The sequence below is a fragment of the Hakea prostrata genome, chromosome 1 (genome assembly GCF_041222555.1).
Source record: "Hakea prostrata isolate BN-2017 chromosome 1, UWA_Hpros_2, whole genome shotgun sequence".
NCBI lineage: Eukaryota > Viridiplantae > Streptophyta > Magnoliopsida > Proteales > Proteaceae > Hakea > Hakea prostrata.
The window spans coordinates 75436255-75452567 of record NC_142600.1 but is presented as its reverse complement, the minus strand read 5'-3'; the positions used below and the strand labels follow the sequence as shown (position 1 = coordinate 75452567).

Below are 16313 nucleotides of genomic sequence, written 5' to 3'. Positions count from 1 at the left end.
ACTGCATCAATTAATGATGAACCCAGTGCCAAAGGCTTCCGCACAAGCACCCTCCCTTGGGGGGGGGGGGCAATTTTCCTACATACCCTTACCTCAGCAATTTTTGCTGGGAGGCTGTTTTGATACCTTTGACCTCAGGCTACAGCTGTGATCCACTGACAATTGCGCCAACACTGGCCTCTTAATTTTCACTTGGAGTACCAAATTGAGCTGATTGGAAGACAAGGATCCATGTAGCTGCCCCCATTTAGTTGGGATAAAACTTTCTGTTATTGTTGTTGTTCTAATTGGTGCGCCAAAATCTCAAAACTTTCTTCCCCTATCAAGGTTAAACATTCACAAGCGACGCAGAAAGTTGGAAATCTGCTATTGGTTCTTTAAACATATCATCATCAATCTGTCGTTTGTCACATTACCAACCTGAAATATTGGGTTTTCATGATTTTCACATAACATAAAAGCTTTTTATCATCAGAATTAACCTGATATCCGACCTCTTGGATTGCATTATCATAATGAAAAGAGAAATTCTATCATTCAAAAAAAGAATGAAGGTCCAGCTCAGTATGGCAGGCTCAGGTGGAATTGCAAACGGGCTCTGCATGTCCGATTCTAATTAAAGAGTACCAAAGGAATCGGATCTACACTTTCTACCTGCTTCACATGTTTATTCTCATTTCTTCTTCTACATTTATCGTATGTGTATTATGTAGATAGGAGCTGTTCCTGGTGGAGGCTTCAAGCTACATCAAGATGTCAACAATAAATGTTACCATCTGATGGACTGCGGAGTACAAAATGTAAACAACAAACACCCCCAATCCAGGCCTCTATAAAGGAAGGGGGGGGGACCTACTCTAAACTGAAACTGGCAAAAAAGGTATCATTCTATTAGAGGATAATCAAGTATTTAGCCTAGTGATGTTCAAAAATCTTTGCAGCCAAAAGAAAGCAAACAAAAAGAAACTCAAAGCTAAGGTGTTTCCAAGTTTTCTTTTTCTTCTAGTGTCTCTTGCTCTTTTAGCATCAAAGACACCACACAAACTATGGAGAGGACAGTCCAAGAGTGGAAAAAATATAAAAGTTGGAAAGACCAAGAAATGTATTGAAAGGCAAGGAAAAACAAAGAAATAGGGAAAATGAATGTAGTTAAAGGCACACTTACAGAGACATCTGTATTTACAGTCTCCATGTCACTGATTTGGCGTTTCTTTGGTCTGATCGCACACTTCCCAATATCATTAGATTCAAGATAACGAAACACATCCTTTTTGGAACGGAATTCATATCCAGTTACGGGATCAATGTAAAACTGTAGTAATTAAGCAAAAATTGATATGTGAGAAATAACAAAGTGAATGTTTCAATATAAAACAAGAATAAGTGATTGTTGCAGGAAAGGAAGAGCATAAGCATTTAAAGGTAACAGAACAAATAAAACAGATCAATTAGCTAAGTACCTTCAACAATTCTCATATGAACATTTAAATTTAATAAATGTAAATATGCTACATCAGAATAGAAAAAGAAAATAGGGACAATACCGGGTCTTTTCTGGTTCGGCCTGCCACCTTAGTAACCTTGACTTCCTTAAACCATCCTGGGGGCAACCCCTCTTCTGTATGGTTCTCCACTACAACCTAGACATTAATCGACAATCAGATGTTATCTCTCACAACGTCAATCCAAAAACTGGAAAATTATATGTCCAAAGAATAACAGATCTACTACATAATGCAAAGCATACTTTGCTTGAAGATCTGGCAGAGTGTATTGCAGTGGTAATCTTGACTTCCTTAATGCATTCTGGAGGCAAACCCTTTTCTGTGTGCTTCTCCACAACAACCTAGAGATTTAACCAATGGTCAAATTTCATCTCTAACAAGATCGATCTAAACACTGAAAAATTATATATCCTCATAAATAACAGATTTACATAGCATACTTTGCTTGCAGATTTGGTAGAATCTACAGCAGCACCTCTTTTCTTTGGTTCAGATGTGCGACGGTGCATTGCAGTATCTCTTTCCTTCAGCTCAGCCGTGTGGCAATGTGTTGCTACATCTCTTTTTCTAGGTTCAGATGAGCGACAGTGTGTTGCAGGATCTCTTTTGTTTGGATCAATTGTGCGGTTACGTATCGTCCCATTCTCAAGATACCGGAAGACCTCTCCTTTTGAATAAAATTTGCATCCAGTTGACGAGATGTAACACTACAACAACCAAGAAAAACTAGTTCCATTTACTAGTGGATGAAGATAGAGAATACCTTCAAATATGTTAAGAAACATTTCAAGAACTACATCTTTTAAAAACTATGTTTATTTCACATTCTTCTGTTCATTGATTGATTTACAGACAGGAGGGAAAACACAATGAATATAATTCAAATTATAAGAGCTATTTCCACTGCACATGAAAATAAAATGAAAGCTCATTTCCAAATATGAAGTGCAAAAGAATAAACCATTGCCTATAATATGATTCTGCTTTCCCTCTCACGTTTAGCATTAACGTTATGGTCTACTGAAGGAGACTTCATATGATATCTATTACTAGCTGAGGGCTTAATTGCAAATAGACACATCACACATGTCCACAACTTGGTTTGTGATCATCACTATCTGATTTAATATAACGGAGTTGGACCGATGCAGATGAGTCACTTAAATGGCTTCATCTATTCAAAACAAGATCGAAAATGGTTTCATATATGGTTTCATATGTATTGGGCCTCTGACTCCATGTATTTCTTTGTAACAGTCCACTTTAAAAATCCTAAAATATGGGTATAAGGCACCCATACATGGTTATGCTTGGTTAGTTATTTAAGCATTCCTATTACTATAATGTAGTTCCTTCTTAACCATGTTCTTGAAATTGTAATTAATAATACAAATGTTGTAATATTACCCACGGTGGAAACACTAGCCCTTCCTCCCCACCCCCGCGGCCCACCCCCTTCCACACCCCCCCCCTTCCCCCCTGTGTTTGCCCTCCCCTGTTTCCCTTTCTTCCCCGTCTTCCCCTCGTGTTTTCTTCTTTTTGTGTTTCTTCCCCTCTTCTTTTTGTCTTTCTTCTTTTCTTCTTTTTTTTCTTCTCTTTTCCCCCCTTTCTTTTTCCTTGCCTTCCTTTCCTTTTCTTTTCTCTTCCTGGGGGGTTTGTTTGTTTGGTTTTTGGTTCTCTTTTTCGTTTCTTGTGGTCCTTCCTGTTTTTTTTTCCGGGTGTCTCGTGTTTTTTTGGTTGTTTTGTTTCTTCTTTTTCGTTTTTGGCCGCTTGTGTCCCTCCTTTCGTTTTCTGTCTTTGGTTCCCTTTGTCTTGTGGGTTTCTTTTTGTCCTCGTTTCTTCTCTTTGTGTCTTTTGTTCGCTCGTGTTCGCGTTCTGGCGTGTCGTCGCTCTTTCGTTTGCTTGTTTCGTGTTTTTGCGTGTTTTGTCCCTCTCTTGTTGGCTCCTTCCCTTCTTGTTGGTCTCTCGGGTGCTTCTTTCTTTTGGGCCGCTCCGGTGTTGGGCTCGTGCTTGGTCTTGGTTCGCCTGGCCTGCCTCTCGGGTTGGTTTCCTTTGCCTTCTCTGGGTTTGTCTGGTGTCTCCTTGGGTTGTTGGGTTGGCCCTCGTTTGTCGTTTGTCGCCTTTCTGTCCTGTGGGCTTGGTCTTTGTCTTTGGGCTTGTGTTGGGTGCCCGCTCCTTTGGGTCTCGGGCTTTGTTGGCGCCCTTTGTCGTTGGGCTGTGGGCGCTCTTGCTCCCTTGCGGGTCTGTGGCTCTTGCCCTGTCGGGGTTTTCTCCCTTCTCCGGTCTCGGTTTCTTCCCTTTTGTGGTTGTGTTCGCGCGTGTTGGTTCTGTCGTTCCGGGGTTGTTCGTTGTTCCTCTGTTGGCCGTTCTCTGGGGGGCGTCTTGTTCTTTCGTTGTGTTTTCCGGTGTTGGGTGTTTCCTTCGGGTCGGTGTGTTTTCGTTCCTTCGGGTTGCGGCGGTCGTGCCTCGGGCCTGGCGGTGTTCGGGGTGCTTTTTGGTTTGTTCCTCGGCCTCCGGTGGCTTCCTCCTCCGTGGGTGCGGTTGTGCTCTCTCGGCCCTGTTGGCTCCTTGGCTTCCTTTGGCGCGTCCGCCTCTTGTGTTTCGTCCCCGTCGTTGTTTGGCCGTGGGTGTGGGTGCGCTTTGTTTTCCGCGCCCTTTGGGGTCCTGTGTCGTGTGTTCTCCCCGTTTCGTTGGTCCTCCTGCTTCTGGGTCGTGGTCGGTTCTGGGTCCCCGCCCGTCGTCTCCGTTCTTTTGCGTGCGCGGGTGTGTGCTTTCTGTTCGGTCCTTCGGGGTCCCCTTCTTCGGTTCTTCGGCGTCGTGGGCGTCCGTTTCTCCTTCGCGGTCCCTCTGGCTCCCCCTGGCCGTTTTTTGGGGCCTTGCTCTGTCTTCTGCGTGGTGGCCTCCTTCGGGCTTGTGCTCGCTCCTTTGGTGGCGGCTTGCGGGCTGGCTCTTCTGTGCGTGGGGCTTGTCCTTTCCGCCGGGGGCCCTTGGTCTGGGTTTCGTCCCGTGTGTCGTGGCGGTTCGTCGTGGTGTCGTTGCTTGGGGTTCGTTTCCTCTTTTCTCCGGTTCCTTCTTGTTCGCCTTTGTGCTCGTTTGATCTCTCTTGGCGGTTGTGTCGCTTTCTTCTGGGTCTTGGGTCTTTGCTCCCCGGGTTTGGCCGGGGCTTGGTTTGCGGGTTGCTCTCTTCTTGCTTCGCGCCGTGTTGGTTGGTTTCTTCCTTCTTTGGCCTTGGATCCGCTTGCTTCGGCCCTTGTTCGTTTGGGTTTGGTTGTGTTTCTCTTTCTTGTTGTCGTGTTGTTGGTGTCGGCCCCCGTCGGATCGTGTTGGCTCGTGGCTGGGTTTGTGGTCTGGACCCGCGTTCTGGGATGCTTCCCGGCGTCGTTTGGCTTCTCGGTTCTTGGGTCTTGCGCCGCTTCTTGCGCGCTTTCTCTCCTCTTCCGTTTTTCGTTATCCCGTTGTGTCCTGCTGGCGGGTGGGTGTCTCTCCGTTGCTCCGGGGTCCGTGTTCCTGTTGTCGCCGGCTTGCCTGCGGGGGGTGTTGTCGCTTGGCGTCCGGCGGCTTGGTTTGTGGGGATCCTGTCTTGGCCTTGGTGTGCTCTGTTTGGAGGTCTGTTCTCGGGTTGTTGTTCGTTTGCGGGGATCTGTGGTCCCTCGGCTTGTGTTTCTGCGGGGGTGGTCTTCTCTCGCGTGTGCCCGTCTCGGCGTTTGGCGCTCCGCTTGTGAGCTCCGGTGGATTCTGGGCTTGGGCCCCGGGATTCTCTTGTTGGCGTCGGTGCCTTGCCTTGCGGTCCCTTTTCTTCCGGGCCCTGGTACTATCTTTTGTTCGTGGTGGTGGGCGGGGGTGGTTGCGTCCCCGGCCTGCGTGCTTGTCTCTCGCGTTCTTTGGTGCGTCCTTGTTGGCTTGTGGCTCGTGGTGGTGGCGTGGCTGGTGTGGGTTGTTGGTTCTCATCTAATCTCCGTGGGGTTGTTGTTTTGTCCCCTCGCCGTGTGGGTTGTGGGGGGGGCTTAGATGCCTCTCCTTCTTCTTTAATCTCCCAATATCTTCTCTCTGGATATTTCTTTATTTATAGTGGAGTTTTCTCTCTGCCTATTTTTTGTGTCTTTCTTTTCTCTTGTTGTTATTATTGTGTTCTTCTTTTCTCTTATTTGCTGATTGTTCTATTCGGTGGGTTCTTCTCCCCCATTGGTTTTTCTATTAAGATTAGGATATGCTTATTTTCTACATATGATTTTTAAGAGGCCAAGAGTCATGGATGCTTTATGATCAATAAAGTTTGACATTTTCTTCAATGGGATGCTGTGCAATCATCTAGGAGTGAGAGGGCAGTGAGATTCTGCACTTTCCTTTTCTTTTTTCTCTTTTTATGTTTTCTCCTACTGAAGTACTGTTCCATCTGTTCTTCGTATGCATGCTGGAATCAATTCAACCTGAGATTGTGAGGGATTTAATTTCTTTGAATACTGTTTATATGCTGTTCACATTGGGGTTTAAATCACAGAAACAATCCTCTCAACAAACCAAGCAGATACACTGTTTTTTAGCCTTTTTCTCAAATTTTTTTCTTTCTGGAAACGAGATTCTATGTAATCAGGAATACGTCCATAATGAGAGTTTAGAATAGATTGCTGACCAGAATATCAACCCATCCATTCAATTCTGTTGGTCAGGTTGAATTTAGTTTCAGTTTACTATTTCATAGATCTCCACCCATGAGATCTCTGTTTGCTAAATTACTTCTAAACTGTTCATTGGATCATCATAATCTTTATCTTCCTTAGTTTGGTGTGATTATAAAAAGTTTGACTTTCATTTCAATTTTTGGGTTTCCATCCAAGTGGAATCCTATCTGGGAGGATTTGAAGTTCTTACCTGGATCCCTTACCAAGAGCTTATGCTTAAGTCATGAAGACAATTCTAAGTTTTTTTTTCCCTCCCAGTCCACTTTTCTTGTCTTGTTCTTCTTCTTCTTCTTTTTCTTCTTTTCTCTAAAGTACAGATTCCCATGTTACTAGCATTGCAACATCGTATCAGAGCATCAAATAAACAGTATCTATTATTCTCTTCCTTGTTTGGAGAGTCCCATTAGGGTACTGTTTCAAGAGTTTCATTAGAATATACCCATTGTAGGGCCCAGCCATTTATGGTGTAGTCTCTGAAAAATTAATTGACTGAACATGGACAATCAAGTTTCCAAAATTAATATTCCCTTATATATATCCAATTTCCAGCACCCTGCAGTTTCTGTTCCCCATGCTATTTATACATGGTATATCTTGTTGTTGTTGTCTTATTCCTGCAAAAGAACTCCTTGCTTATTTGCAAGCCTTCGATCTCAATATGGTTTGATTTTATGAAGATCACATGTTCTATCATGGGCTGTTAATTTTTCTTCTTGCAATCATTGGAGTATCACCGCCTACAAGTTTTCTGCTAGCATAGCCTGCCTGATATCCACGGTTCCACCTAATATTATCTTTTCCATCCAACTTCCTTCCATGCTAGGGACTTCTACATGCATATCATCTAGCATCAGATTTGGGTGGAATTTTGGGAACTTCTTATCTGACTGTAATTCAATCGGATAAGAATCCCAGATTGTGTGCTTATTTGATTTCAAATTTTAGAGACTAATCTATTTCTGAAAGCAGGTTATATATAGGCATACATCCAACCATTCAATGTTCACAAGGTTCTGTGCTGAGAGGGAGATTCGATCAGATTATCATCCATTTTGCCTTCTTGTTGCACTGTCATTTTCTTCTGTTTCTTGATTGACATTACATTATGAGATCTTCTGTAAGACAGCTGGTCTTATCTTCTTCTATTTCTTCAGATCCAACTAGCAATTTTAGTGTTAATCTCCTTTCTTCTTCTTCTTCTTCTTCTTCTTCTTCTTCTTTTTTTTCCCCCCTCTTTTTAAAGGTGAAAAATTCCATCCTTCTTCCCATTGCTGCAGCAAAGGATTCATAGACCTCTACAGAGTACAGAGTCAGTCTATGTACAGGTTACTTCCATTAAGTTCAAAGGTGCGTCCTAATCTCTTCTGTGGGCACACGCTGTGATCTACAATGCAAAAAGGAAATTAAAGTCTTACATTCCATGACTCCTGGTGCAAACTAAAGATTATGAGGAATGAGTGCATTAGAATCATACTTTGCTTGTCAAGTTGTAGAATAATATGGATCTGTCAATTGCTGCAACTGTAACATATCACACTAGGTAACTAATGGCATTTGGGACCTCAAAGAAAGCTTTTTTCAACATAGATAAGCCCTATGTTTATGATCCTTATGGGAAAATTATCTTTAAATAAGATGATAAAACCTGGCATCAAGCTCCCTTGTGCTATCAACGGTGGTCAAGGCCGTGGCTCTATTTTTCTTGAACAAGATCCCACACAGGAAAAATAACCAACACTGATTACTTTCTAAAGTAAACCTGAGCTTTTGCATCCTTATCTGATAAGGTCCAGTAGCTCCCTAAGGTGTCCACTCCACCTGGCTCTATATCAACTGGATGCCAGTCATGGAATCAGCTGGAGAAAGGTGATACGTTACCACTTCAGTCTCCTGCTCCAGAATCAGATTCTACTGCTTCCTTGGCTGATAAATGGAGTAAAGCATTATAGTAGCATTTAAGTTGGGTATCTACATTCCTGTTTCTGTATTAGAACCCATACAAGATTTCCACTAAATTTTGCCAAACACCCCTTTTAACATGGAGATGATAATAATGATCACTAATAATTAGCTACCTAGATAGGTTTGTCTTATCAACTAATTCAAAGGGTCCACAACTAATTATTTAGGTTTGGTAAGGCAGAAGCAGTGACGTGAGAGGTCAAACTTTTCTTATCCCAACCTTCTCGAAGGCCCTTCTCTATCTTCATCACAAAGATCTTGATTAATCGAGCGGGTTTTATGGCCATTGGGAATGGCAAAGATAATTAATTAAGGAAGATGAAAAGAAGTTGGTGTGGATTACTTTTTATCTGGTAGCATCTGGCATTAGGAAAAGTTGGTAACTCAAAATTATTGAAATGGGAAAATTATAGCCATTTCCCCAGAGCTAATCTTCCATGTGGGTCATTGCGAACGAACGCTACTAGACACAAGGTCTCATGTAAGTTCCACATGGAAGGAAAACCAAACAAAAGATGGTGGGTGATAAAGGCTTTTCGTACAATCTCATAAGTCATCTTCATTACCTAAACACATTATGATATCCACATGCCAGCCGCTCTGCTGTTCTGGTGATCAAGAAGATTTTATCTCATCGTCGTTTATCATCAAATCATCACTTCTGTAGATCTGTATCTGTGTGAGCTAAGTGCATGTACAATGCACAATATCAATGAAGAATAAGGTATTAATGGAGACTACTTAACTATTTAGAAAATCCTAGCTAGAGTCAGGTAAATAAAGAAATGAAAGCAGATTAGTTTTCTACGAATTTGCATGAACTATAAAGTCAATTTGGTGCCCAACAACCAAGAACCAATTCAAGATGGCTGCTCCAAATGAGAGACTGGCCATCTGAAACTTAATTGTGATTGATGCATTCATGGTTATGTTCTTAAAGTATTCAGATGGGAAAGCAGTGATCCATAATTTGGTGAGGCATCATCCAAACTATTGAAGATGGTTGGGATCATTTAATTCTTGAAAATGACAAGAAGATACTAATCTCTATCTTCATATATAGATAAACACACCAAACCACCAAGCTTAGAATCATGTAATTTTTTCAGTCTACTTAGTTTCCATTTTTTGTACAGCTTTCACCAAGCTATAAATAGGCCCTTACATTGCAATAAAAAGGAGACCTATGGAATAAAAAGAAGATGAATTGGAGCTGCGGCACTGGGCGTTTGCAGCCCCCTCTCTCTTTCCTCTACTCTTCTTCTTATGAGTGTTCTTCTGCTTCTTCAAGTCTCATTCTTCCGAGATTTCCTCTTCTTCCCCCTATTTTCTTCTAACTTTCTTTCTCCCTACTCCATCCCCCCCCCCATTAAATACAGTCTAAGCAGGAGAGTTGTAGCATGCACAACTCTCCTTTCCCTCTTTCTTCTCCATCCCTTTTCTCTTCTTCGCCTCTTCTCTTCTTCTTCATTGCAACTGTTGCTCATAGTGAGCTTTAACACATGGTATCAAACATTGAAGAGATTCCCCTCAACTCAAAATGGAGACTTCATGCCTGACAGTTTTGGAAGTCTTCTATAACAACTCCTTGCTTCTTTACCTGCCGCAGGACCGCAACGACCTACTATTGTTGCTGCTACTATTACTAGAATGAGATCAGACTAAGGTCTATATGGAGGTTTAACCTTCAAAGTCTAATTAATTGCTACCTACTGTCAATATTCTAGGTCGTTCTTTTTGTTACAAGTTGCCTTGGTTCCACCCATCCGATGGTGTTTTTAGAAGATACATTTCTCTTGCCAGAAGAAGCAGTGGAGGAGAAAAAATAAATGGAGAAGAAATAGCGAATTGTGCCTGCTATAACTCTCCCCTAACCCCCCCCCCAAACAGGCTGCATTTATTGTTCTAAGTTTCCAGATTTAGAAGATTTAGGTATATCCTCAAATCTAGTTACAAAGGAAACAAAATAAAATACAAAATCTGGTTACAAAGGAAACAAATAAAATACAAAATCGAGTTACAAAGGAAACAAATAAAATCCAATGTTGCAATCCTAAACTAGTCTTCCTTGACACCCAAGCAACAAGAAGAGAAAAAATACAAACCAAACAAGGAAAGAAATCAAAAAGGAAGTATGTTGAGCATGTGCATGACCCACGTGCACCTCCATGATACACTAGGGTCATGCCCCTAACAAAACAAATTTGTTAACACCCCCTCAAGCCGGAGCATATAGGTCTCCCCCACCCAGTTTGTAACAACTATCCTTAAAGGCATGTCCAAACAAGGACTTGGTGAAGACATCACCAAGCTGATCCATACTAGATGCAAATGGAGTGGCAACTTTCTTCTTGAGAACAGCATCTCGTAGAAAGTGACAATCACCTCAAAATATTTTGTATGTTCATGAAATATAGGATTACTAGCAATACAAACTGCAACATAATTGTCACAAAATATCTTCAAAGGTCAGAGACTTTTTTCAGTACAGCTCTTGAGTGCCTCCTTTAACTGATTTGCTACACTTCCGATTCTGGAATTTTTTTTCCACTGCTCCTGGGATTTGAATTTGGCAGTTGTGTGTTCTTTGTGAAGATTTTCTGCCACTTCAAACTTTGGCAAATCCTAAACCCCTGCTAATTCACTTAATCTAAAGACAATTAAGTCAAGTTGCATATCTACCTACCTTTAGTGGGCCAAAGCTATTAAGGCCTTTATACATGCTAAAGGCAAACTTAAGTACATAAAGAGAGAATGGAAGCGTCAGAATTATATTGTCATAATATGGCCATGGAATTGTGTTGAACCAAGTGTTACTGTTCCATACCTTATCTAAAGGGGTGTAGAATGGTCTTCATGAGAGCTATTCTCAGACTAAAAATATCTCCAAAATGAGTTCATTGAGCATCTGAAGAGGCGATTGGTTTCTAAGGGTGTTATACTCAGACCTTTGGGGTCAACAATAAACAGTCTCCACTTGGCTCGACTGAACTCAATCCGCATCATCTTTTCATTGGCGGTAAACTTCAACTAGCTTCTTTTTTAATTAGATGTTAAAATGTATTTTTCTATATATCGATCATAAGAAGGAAGGCTATATGGAGCAACCTCCTGGATTTGTTGCTAAGGAGAAGGTTTCTACTAAACTTTGCAAACTTCATAAAGTTATTAATGGGCTAAAACAATCTGCACGTGCATGGTTTGAAAATTTTAGCTTTGTCATCAACCATTATGGCTTTTCCCAATGCTACACTCTGATCAAACTATATTTGTTCATCAACAGTTCTCCAAGGTAGCTGTTTTAGTTGTCTATATTGATGATATCATTATTTTTGGCAATGATTCTATTGGAATAACAAAAGTAAAGGCATATCTTCATCAACACTTCCAAATGAAGGATTTGGGGCCTCAGATATTTTCTGGGTATTGAAGTAATTTACAGCAAGAAAGTAATTAGCCTGTCTTAAACAAAACAGGCCTTCTAGCAGCTAAACCTGCAGATTCTCCCATGGTCCCTCATCAAAAGTTAGGTTCAATAAAAAGAGAAGATTTTAACAACCCTCACCAATACAAGCATCATGTTGGCTACTAGACCTGACACCTCATTGACAGTCGGATTAGTCAGTTTATGCATTCTCCAGTACATGGTAGTCAAGGCGGCAAAGTGACCAAAGCGATTGGGGCTCCACCTAGGCAATTAGGTTACAAAGCGACGCCTAGGTGGCAAAAGGGTTGCATCAAAATTTTTCAATACAACTACTTTCTATAATAAGTTAAACAAATATTCAATAGTCACATTTATCCAAAAAAAAAAAAAGCATTCAAGAATCATAATTATGAAAAATTATTCAAAAAAAAAAAACACAAACATAAGCTCATCTCATCAAACCATGGTTGTCAAAGCGTCTAGCATTTACTGATTCATTGATTCTTGATGTTGCATATGGCTAATGCTTCACATTCTATTGTCAAACATAGGTTCTATGTCACTTTGGGCCTTAGAGTTCCTTTGCAAATTGGGCGTCAATTAAGTAGTTCAAAACAAGGCGGTTGAAAAACCCTCTGCCACCTAGACAGACGCTTTCACAACCATGTTCAGTAAGATACATTGAGAAGCAACTTGCTGCATTTTGCGATACCTTAAATGAGCTCCAAGAAAGGGATTGGTTCATCATCCTAATTAACACGATAATCTTGTTGGGCATTATGATATTAACTAGGCAGGGCTAATGGAGATCAAAGTTCTGCCACTGGATACTGAACCTATATTGGAGGCAACCTTGTCATTTGGTGAAGCAAAAACAGACCATCTTCGCTCGTCAAGTGCTGAAGCTGATTGAATCAATGTGGGTACAGTATTTTCTTCTTGAATTGGGTTTCCCAAACAACTCAAACCCATGAAGATGTTTTATGACAATCAAACTGCGATTTATATTTTTAATAATCTTATTTCATAAACGTACAAAGCATGTTGAGGTTGACTATTGCTTTGTACAAAATACTATTTCTTAACAAGAAAATTGTCACTCCATTCTTATATACCACAAATCAAATTGGTAATATCTTCTCCAAGCCCTTGTTTGGACATGCCTTCAAGGATAGTTGTTGCCACTTGGGCATGAGAGACCTAAATGTTTCAGCTTAAGGAGGAGTGTTAATGAATTAAATCGTAAAAGGTGTGAGCCTTTATGTACTGTGGAGGTGCACATGCTCATCAACTCACTTTCATTTTTTATTTCTTTCCTTGTTCAATACAATTCCTTTCTCTTCCTATTGCTTGGGTGTTAGGGAAGACTAGTTTCGGATTGCAATATTGGATTTTATTGGTTTCCTTTATAACCAGATTTGAGGATATTCCCAAAACTAGATTTTATTTGTTTCCTTTGTGACCAAATTTGAAGATATCCCAGATTTTCTAGCTCTAGAAACATACAGCAATAAATACAACCTGGGGAGGAGAGTTAAAGCATGAGAAACTCTCCTTTCCCTCTTTGTTCTTCATATCTTCACTTCTCCACCTCCTCTTCTTTGTTAGTACTGCTGTTGAGTGACATTTAATCACAATCAGTAAGCACCGAAAAGAATTAGATGTGAGTGGAGCGTTCCCTTTTTTTCTACCGTGTACCTCCTATAAGATTTTGTCACTTGTTTGGAATCACCATGTCACCTCCTCCCTCAACCACCACCTGGCTGGAGGGCAGCCCCCTTATGTCCAGCAATGCCTCTAGTCAGTACCTCAGCTCTAGCAGAACAGTTCCCTATTGAATGACCAAAAATGTTACAGTTCCTGATAAGAACCCAGATTCAACAAAGCAACTTGACACTAACAATGGAAATAGTGAGAGAATTATACTTTATTAGCTGGTAATCTCCTAAACTCAGAATAACACAGCAGTAGGCATTCCTACAGCAACCAGAGAGCAATAGCCCTCACCCCAATATTCCCTTTACGGCAAAGCTACTCTAACCTATTACCCTCCCCAATACTTATACTAGATAGTTCCCTAAATTAACCACTTGACAAATCTGTCCTCAAATCTCTCTCATTCAGTAGTAAATATTCTGCAATATTCTACCTGTCCCCAAGTCTCTCTTATTCAGTAGTAAATATTCTGCAATATTCTGCAAATCATTCTCTATTCAGCAACCTCCTTCTCAAGACCAGATCTGATTCTAGCTGTTGTTCACCAAATCCAGCTTTCTTCTTGTGCTTGCAAGAATACACACGAGATATGAGGGGCCTATTAATACTCCCCTCCAACAGTCTCACCTTGTCCTCAAGGTGATAATCAGGAAATTGGTTATTTGCCACGTCATAGTCCTCCGAAGTATTTTCACATGATGGCAGTCCTTTCCACTTAAGCAACACTGATAACACACCTTGAGAAACAGTGTTGTTCCATAAATGCCCACGGGAGTTTTGCTTTGTCAATGGGTTATTTCCTAACTGGGCAACTACTGACAACACCCAAAACAAAACTGCTAGGCTAGGCCTGATATTAAAACTGGTAAGAGGTCCATAACATAATTCCTAATTAGTTAACCCATAATTCAAACAAATGGGCTCTGGGTATTTGGAAGTAACTGGGCTTCCCATAGCCCACTTTGCTGTTTTACAAAAATTGACCCACATGAAGTGACCAGACCAAGGTTAGTGGTCCAACCACCACCCGGTTCAATCCTTTCATCTTCCTCTCTACTACTGCAATCCCAACTCCAAATTCCTTATTTTCCGCTGCCGATTGTGATATTTCCTTCCTCTTCAGAATTGCAAACCATCCAAAAAAATCATCAAAAGATTTCACCATCAAATCTAATCGATTAACCACATCTTGGAGATCTCCCTCAATGGGAAAGAATTTATTCGGCAATCGCACCCACGTCGCTCCAGAATATTGTCAAAATTCAAGTTGTTTCATCTCCAACAGTGCCAATGAGTCCCCTTCCATCACTACCACTATCAGCCATGGTGGTTTCTCCAGAGTTCTTGCTTCCCAATCCACCTTACTTTCTATCCGGAAAAACCTTTGTGCCCCCTCCTATGTTTCTTCTCTTCTCTCTTTAGTGGAAAACTCAAATAGAACTTCCATGCCACTATTTCGATTATCATCGCAAGCCTAAACAGGTCTGAAATTAATCACGGCTTCATCCACAATTTCCATTTTTGTCGATCCGCTTCCTCTTCCCTGTGATTGCATAGCATGGTTGTCTTCACTAACACTGATCGCTGTTTCAGGATTGTGCAAACTCAAAATTCCTTTTGACTCTCTACATAACCAAAGTCTATTTTAATGGCTTCTTGGAAACTCACCCAAGTAAATTCCAACCAAGATCTATTATACACTCAATCCAGCACATCTCCTTCCAAATGTTGGAGAACCACACTCAACCTTTTCTCCTCTTCAATCTGGCGTTCCCAACAAAATAACAACACTTTAAGAAGCCATTCTTGCACATTGCCTTCCCCGGAAAACATGGACAATCCGGTGTCCATCTATTCCAACGCAGATCATCACTACTTTGATACCAAGTTGATAAGAACCCAGATTCAACAAAGCAACTTGACAGTAACAATGGAATAGTGAGAGAATTATACTTTATTAACTGGTAATCTCCTAAACTCAGAATAACACAGCAATAGGCATTCCTATAACAACCCGAGAGCAATAGCCCTCATCCCAATATTCCCTTATGGCAAAAGCAACTCTAACCTACTACCCTCCCCAATACTTATACTAGATAGTTCCCTAAATTAACCACTTGACAAATCTGTCCCCAAATGTCTCTTATTCAATAGTAAATATTCTGCAATATTCTGCCTATCCCCAAGTCTCTCTTATTCAGTAGTAAATATTCTACAATATTCTGCAAATCATTCGCAATATTCTGCAATGCCCCCAAATCCCTCTTAGTAAATATTCTGCAAATATTCTACAAATCATTTTTTATTCAGCAACTTCCTTCTCATGACCAGATTTGATTGCTTTCTCTATTCAACAACCTCCTTCTCAGGACCAAATCTGATTGCTTTCTCTATTCAGCAACCTCCTTTTCAAGACCAGATATGATTGCCTTCCCTAGTTGTTGTTCGCCAAATCCAGCTTTCTTCTTGTGCCGAGAATACACACGAGATATGAGGGGCCTATTAGTTACCTTTGATGAAAAAGGACCACCCATTATCATCATAAACAGTAAAAGAATCTGGAAGAACCTTGGATGGTTCCAAATCCACATTCCACACAAATTCTAGCATAAAACAGTCGATCCATGGATTTGATCATTTTATTGGTGACCAATGGTTTCGCAATAACACTACCAATTGCACCAAGGCTAGAAGCCGACCAATAACGAAAGGCAGATTTAGAAGGAAATCCATAGAGCCACTAAAGACAACTCCAATTTTTCCAAAACAGCCCTCTGAAATCCATGGTCTGACAATAAACATGCCTTGCCAAACATACCACTGACCCCCCTCAAGCACTTTAATTCTATCCTCCTCCATGTTTGTATCATGTAAACCCTCACATGCTCATAAATCTTCCATTATTTTAGCAGCTCCTATGTGCATCGGTTACTAGGAGGACCACCTATGAAGTGTCCCACAAGAGCTTTTCTTCACTCCTCTTTCTGAACAGCAGACCACACTGTGTTGCCAGAATCCCTTCCC

The 16313-nt window shown here is 41.1% G+C and overlaps 1 protein-coding gene across 2 annotated transcripts in view; it reads right to left on the bottom strand.

Annotated features, from left to right (window-relative positions):
* Positions 1-16313, bottom strand: part of MBD13 (methyl-CPG-binding domain protein 13) — a 28329-nt gene that overhangs the window by 3678 nt on the left and 8338 nt on the right. For both annotated transcript variants that reach the window (XM_089142420.1, XM_089142421.1), the window contains 4 exons: positions 1946-2212; positions 1748-1846; positions 1545-1640; positions 1166-1312 (listed from right to left, as the gene is read on the bottom strand). In XM_089142420.1, coding sequence (XP_088998546.1) covers positions 1166-1312; positions 1545-1640; positions 1748-1846; positions 1946-2212 — 609 coding nt within the window. The remainder of the gene's footprint in view (positions 1-1165; positions 1313-1544; positions 1641-1747; positions 1847-1945; positions 2213-16313) is intronic.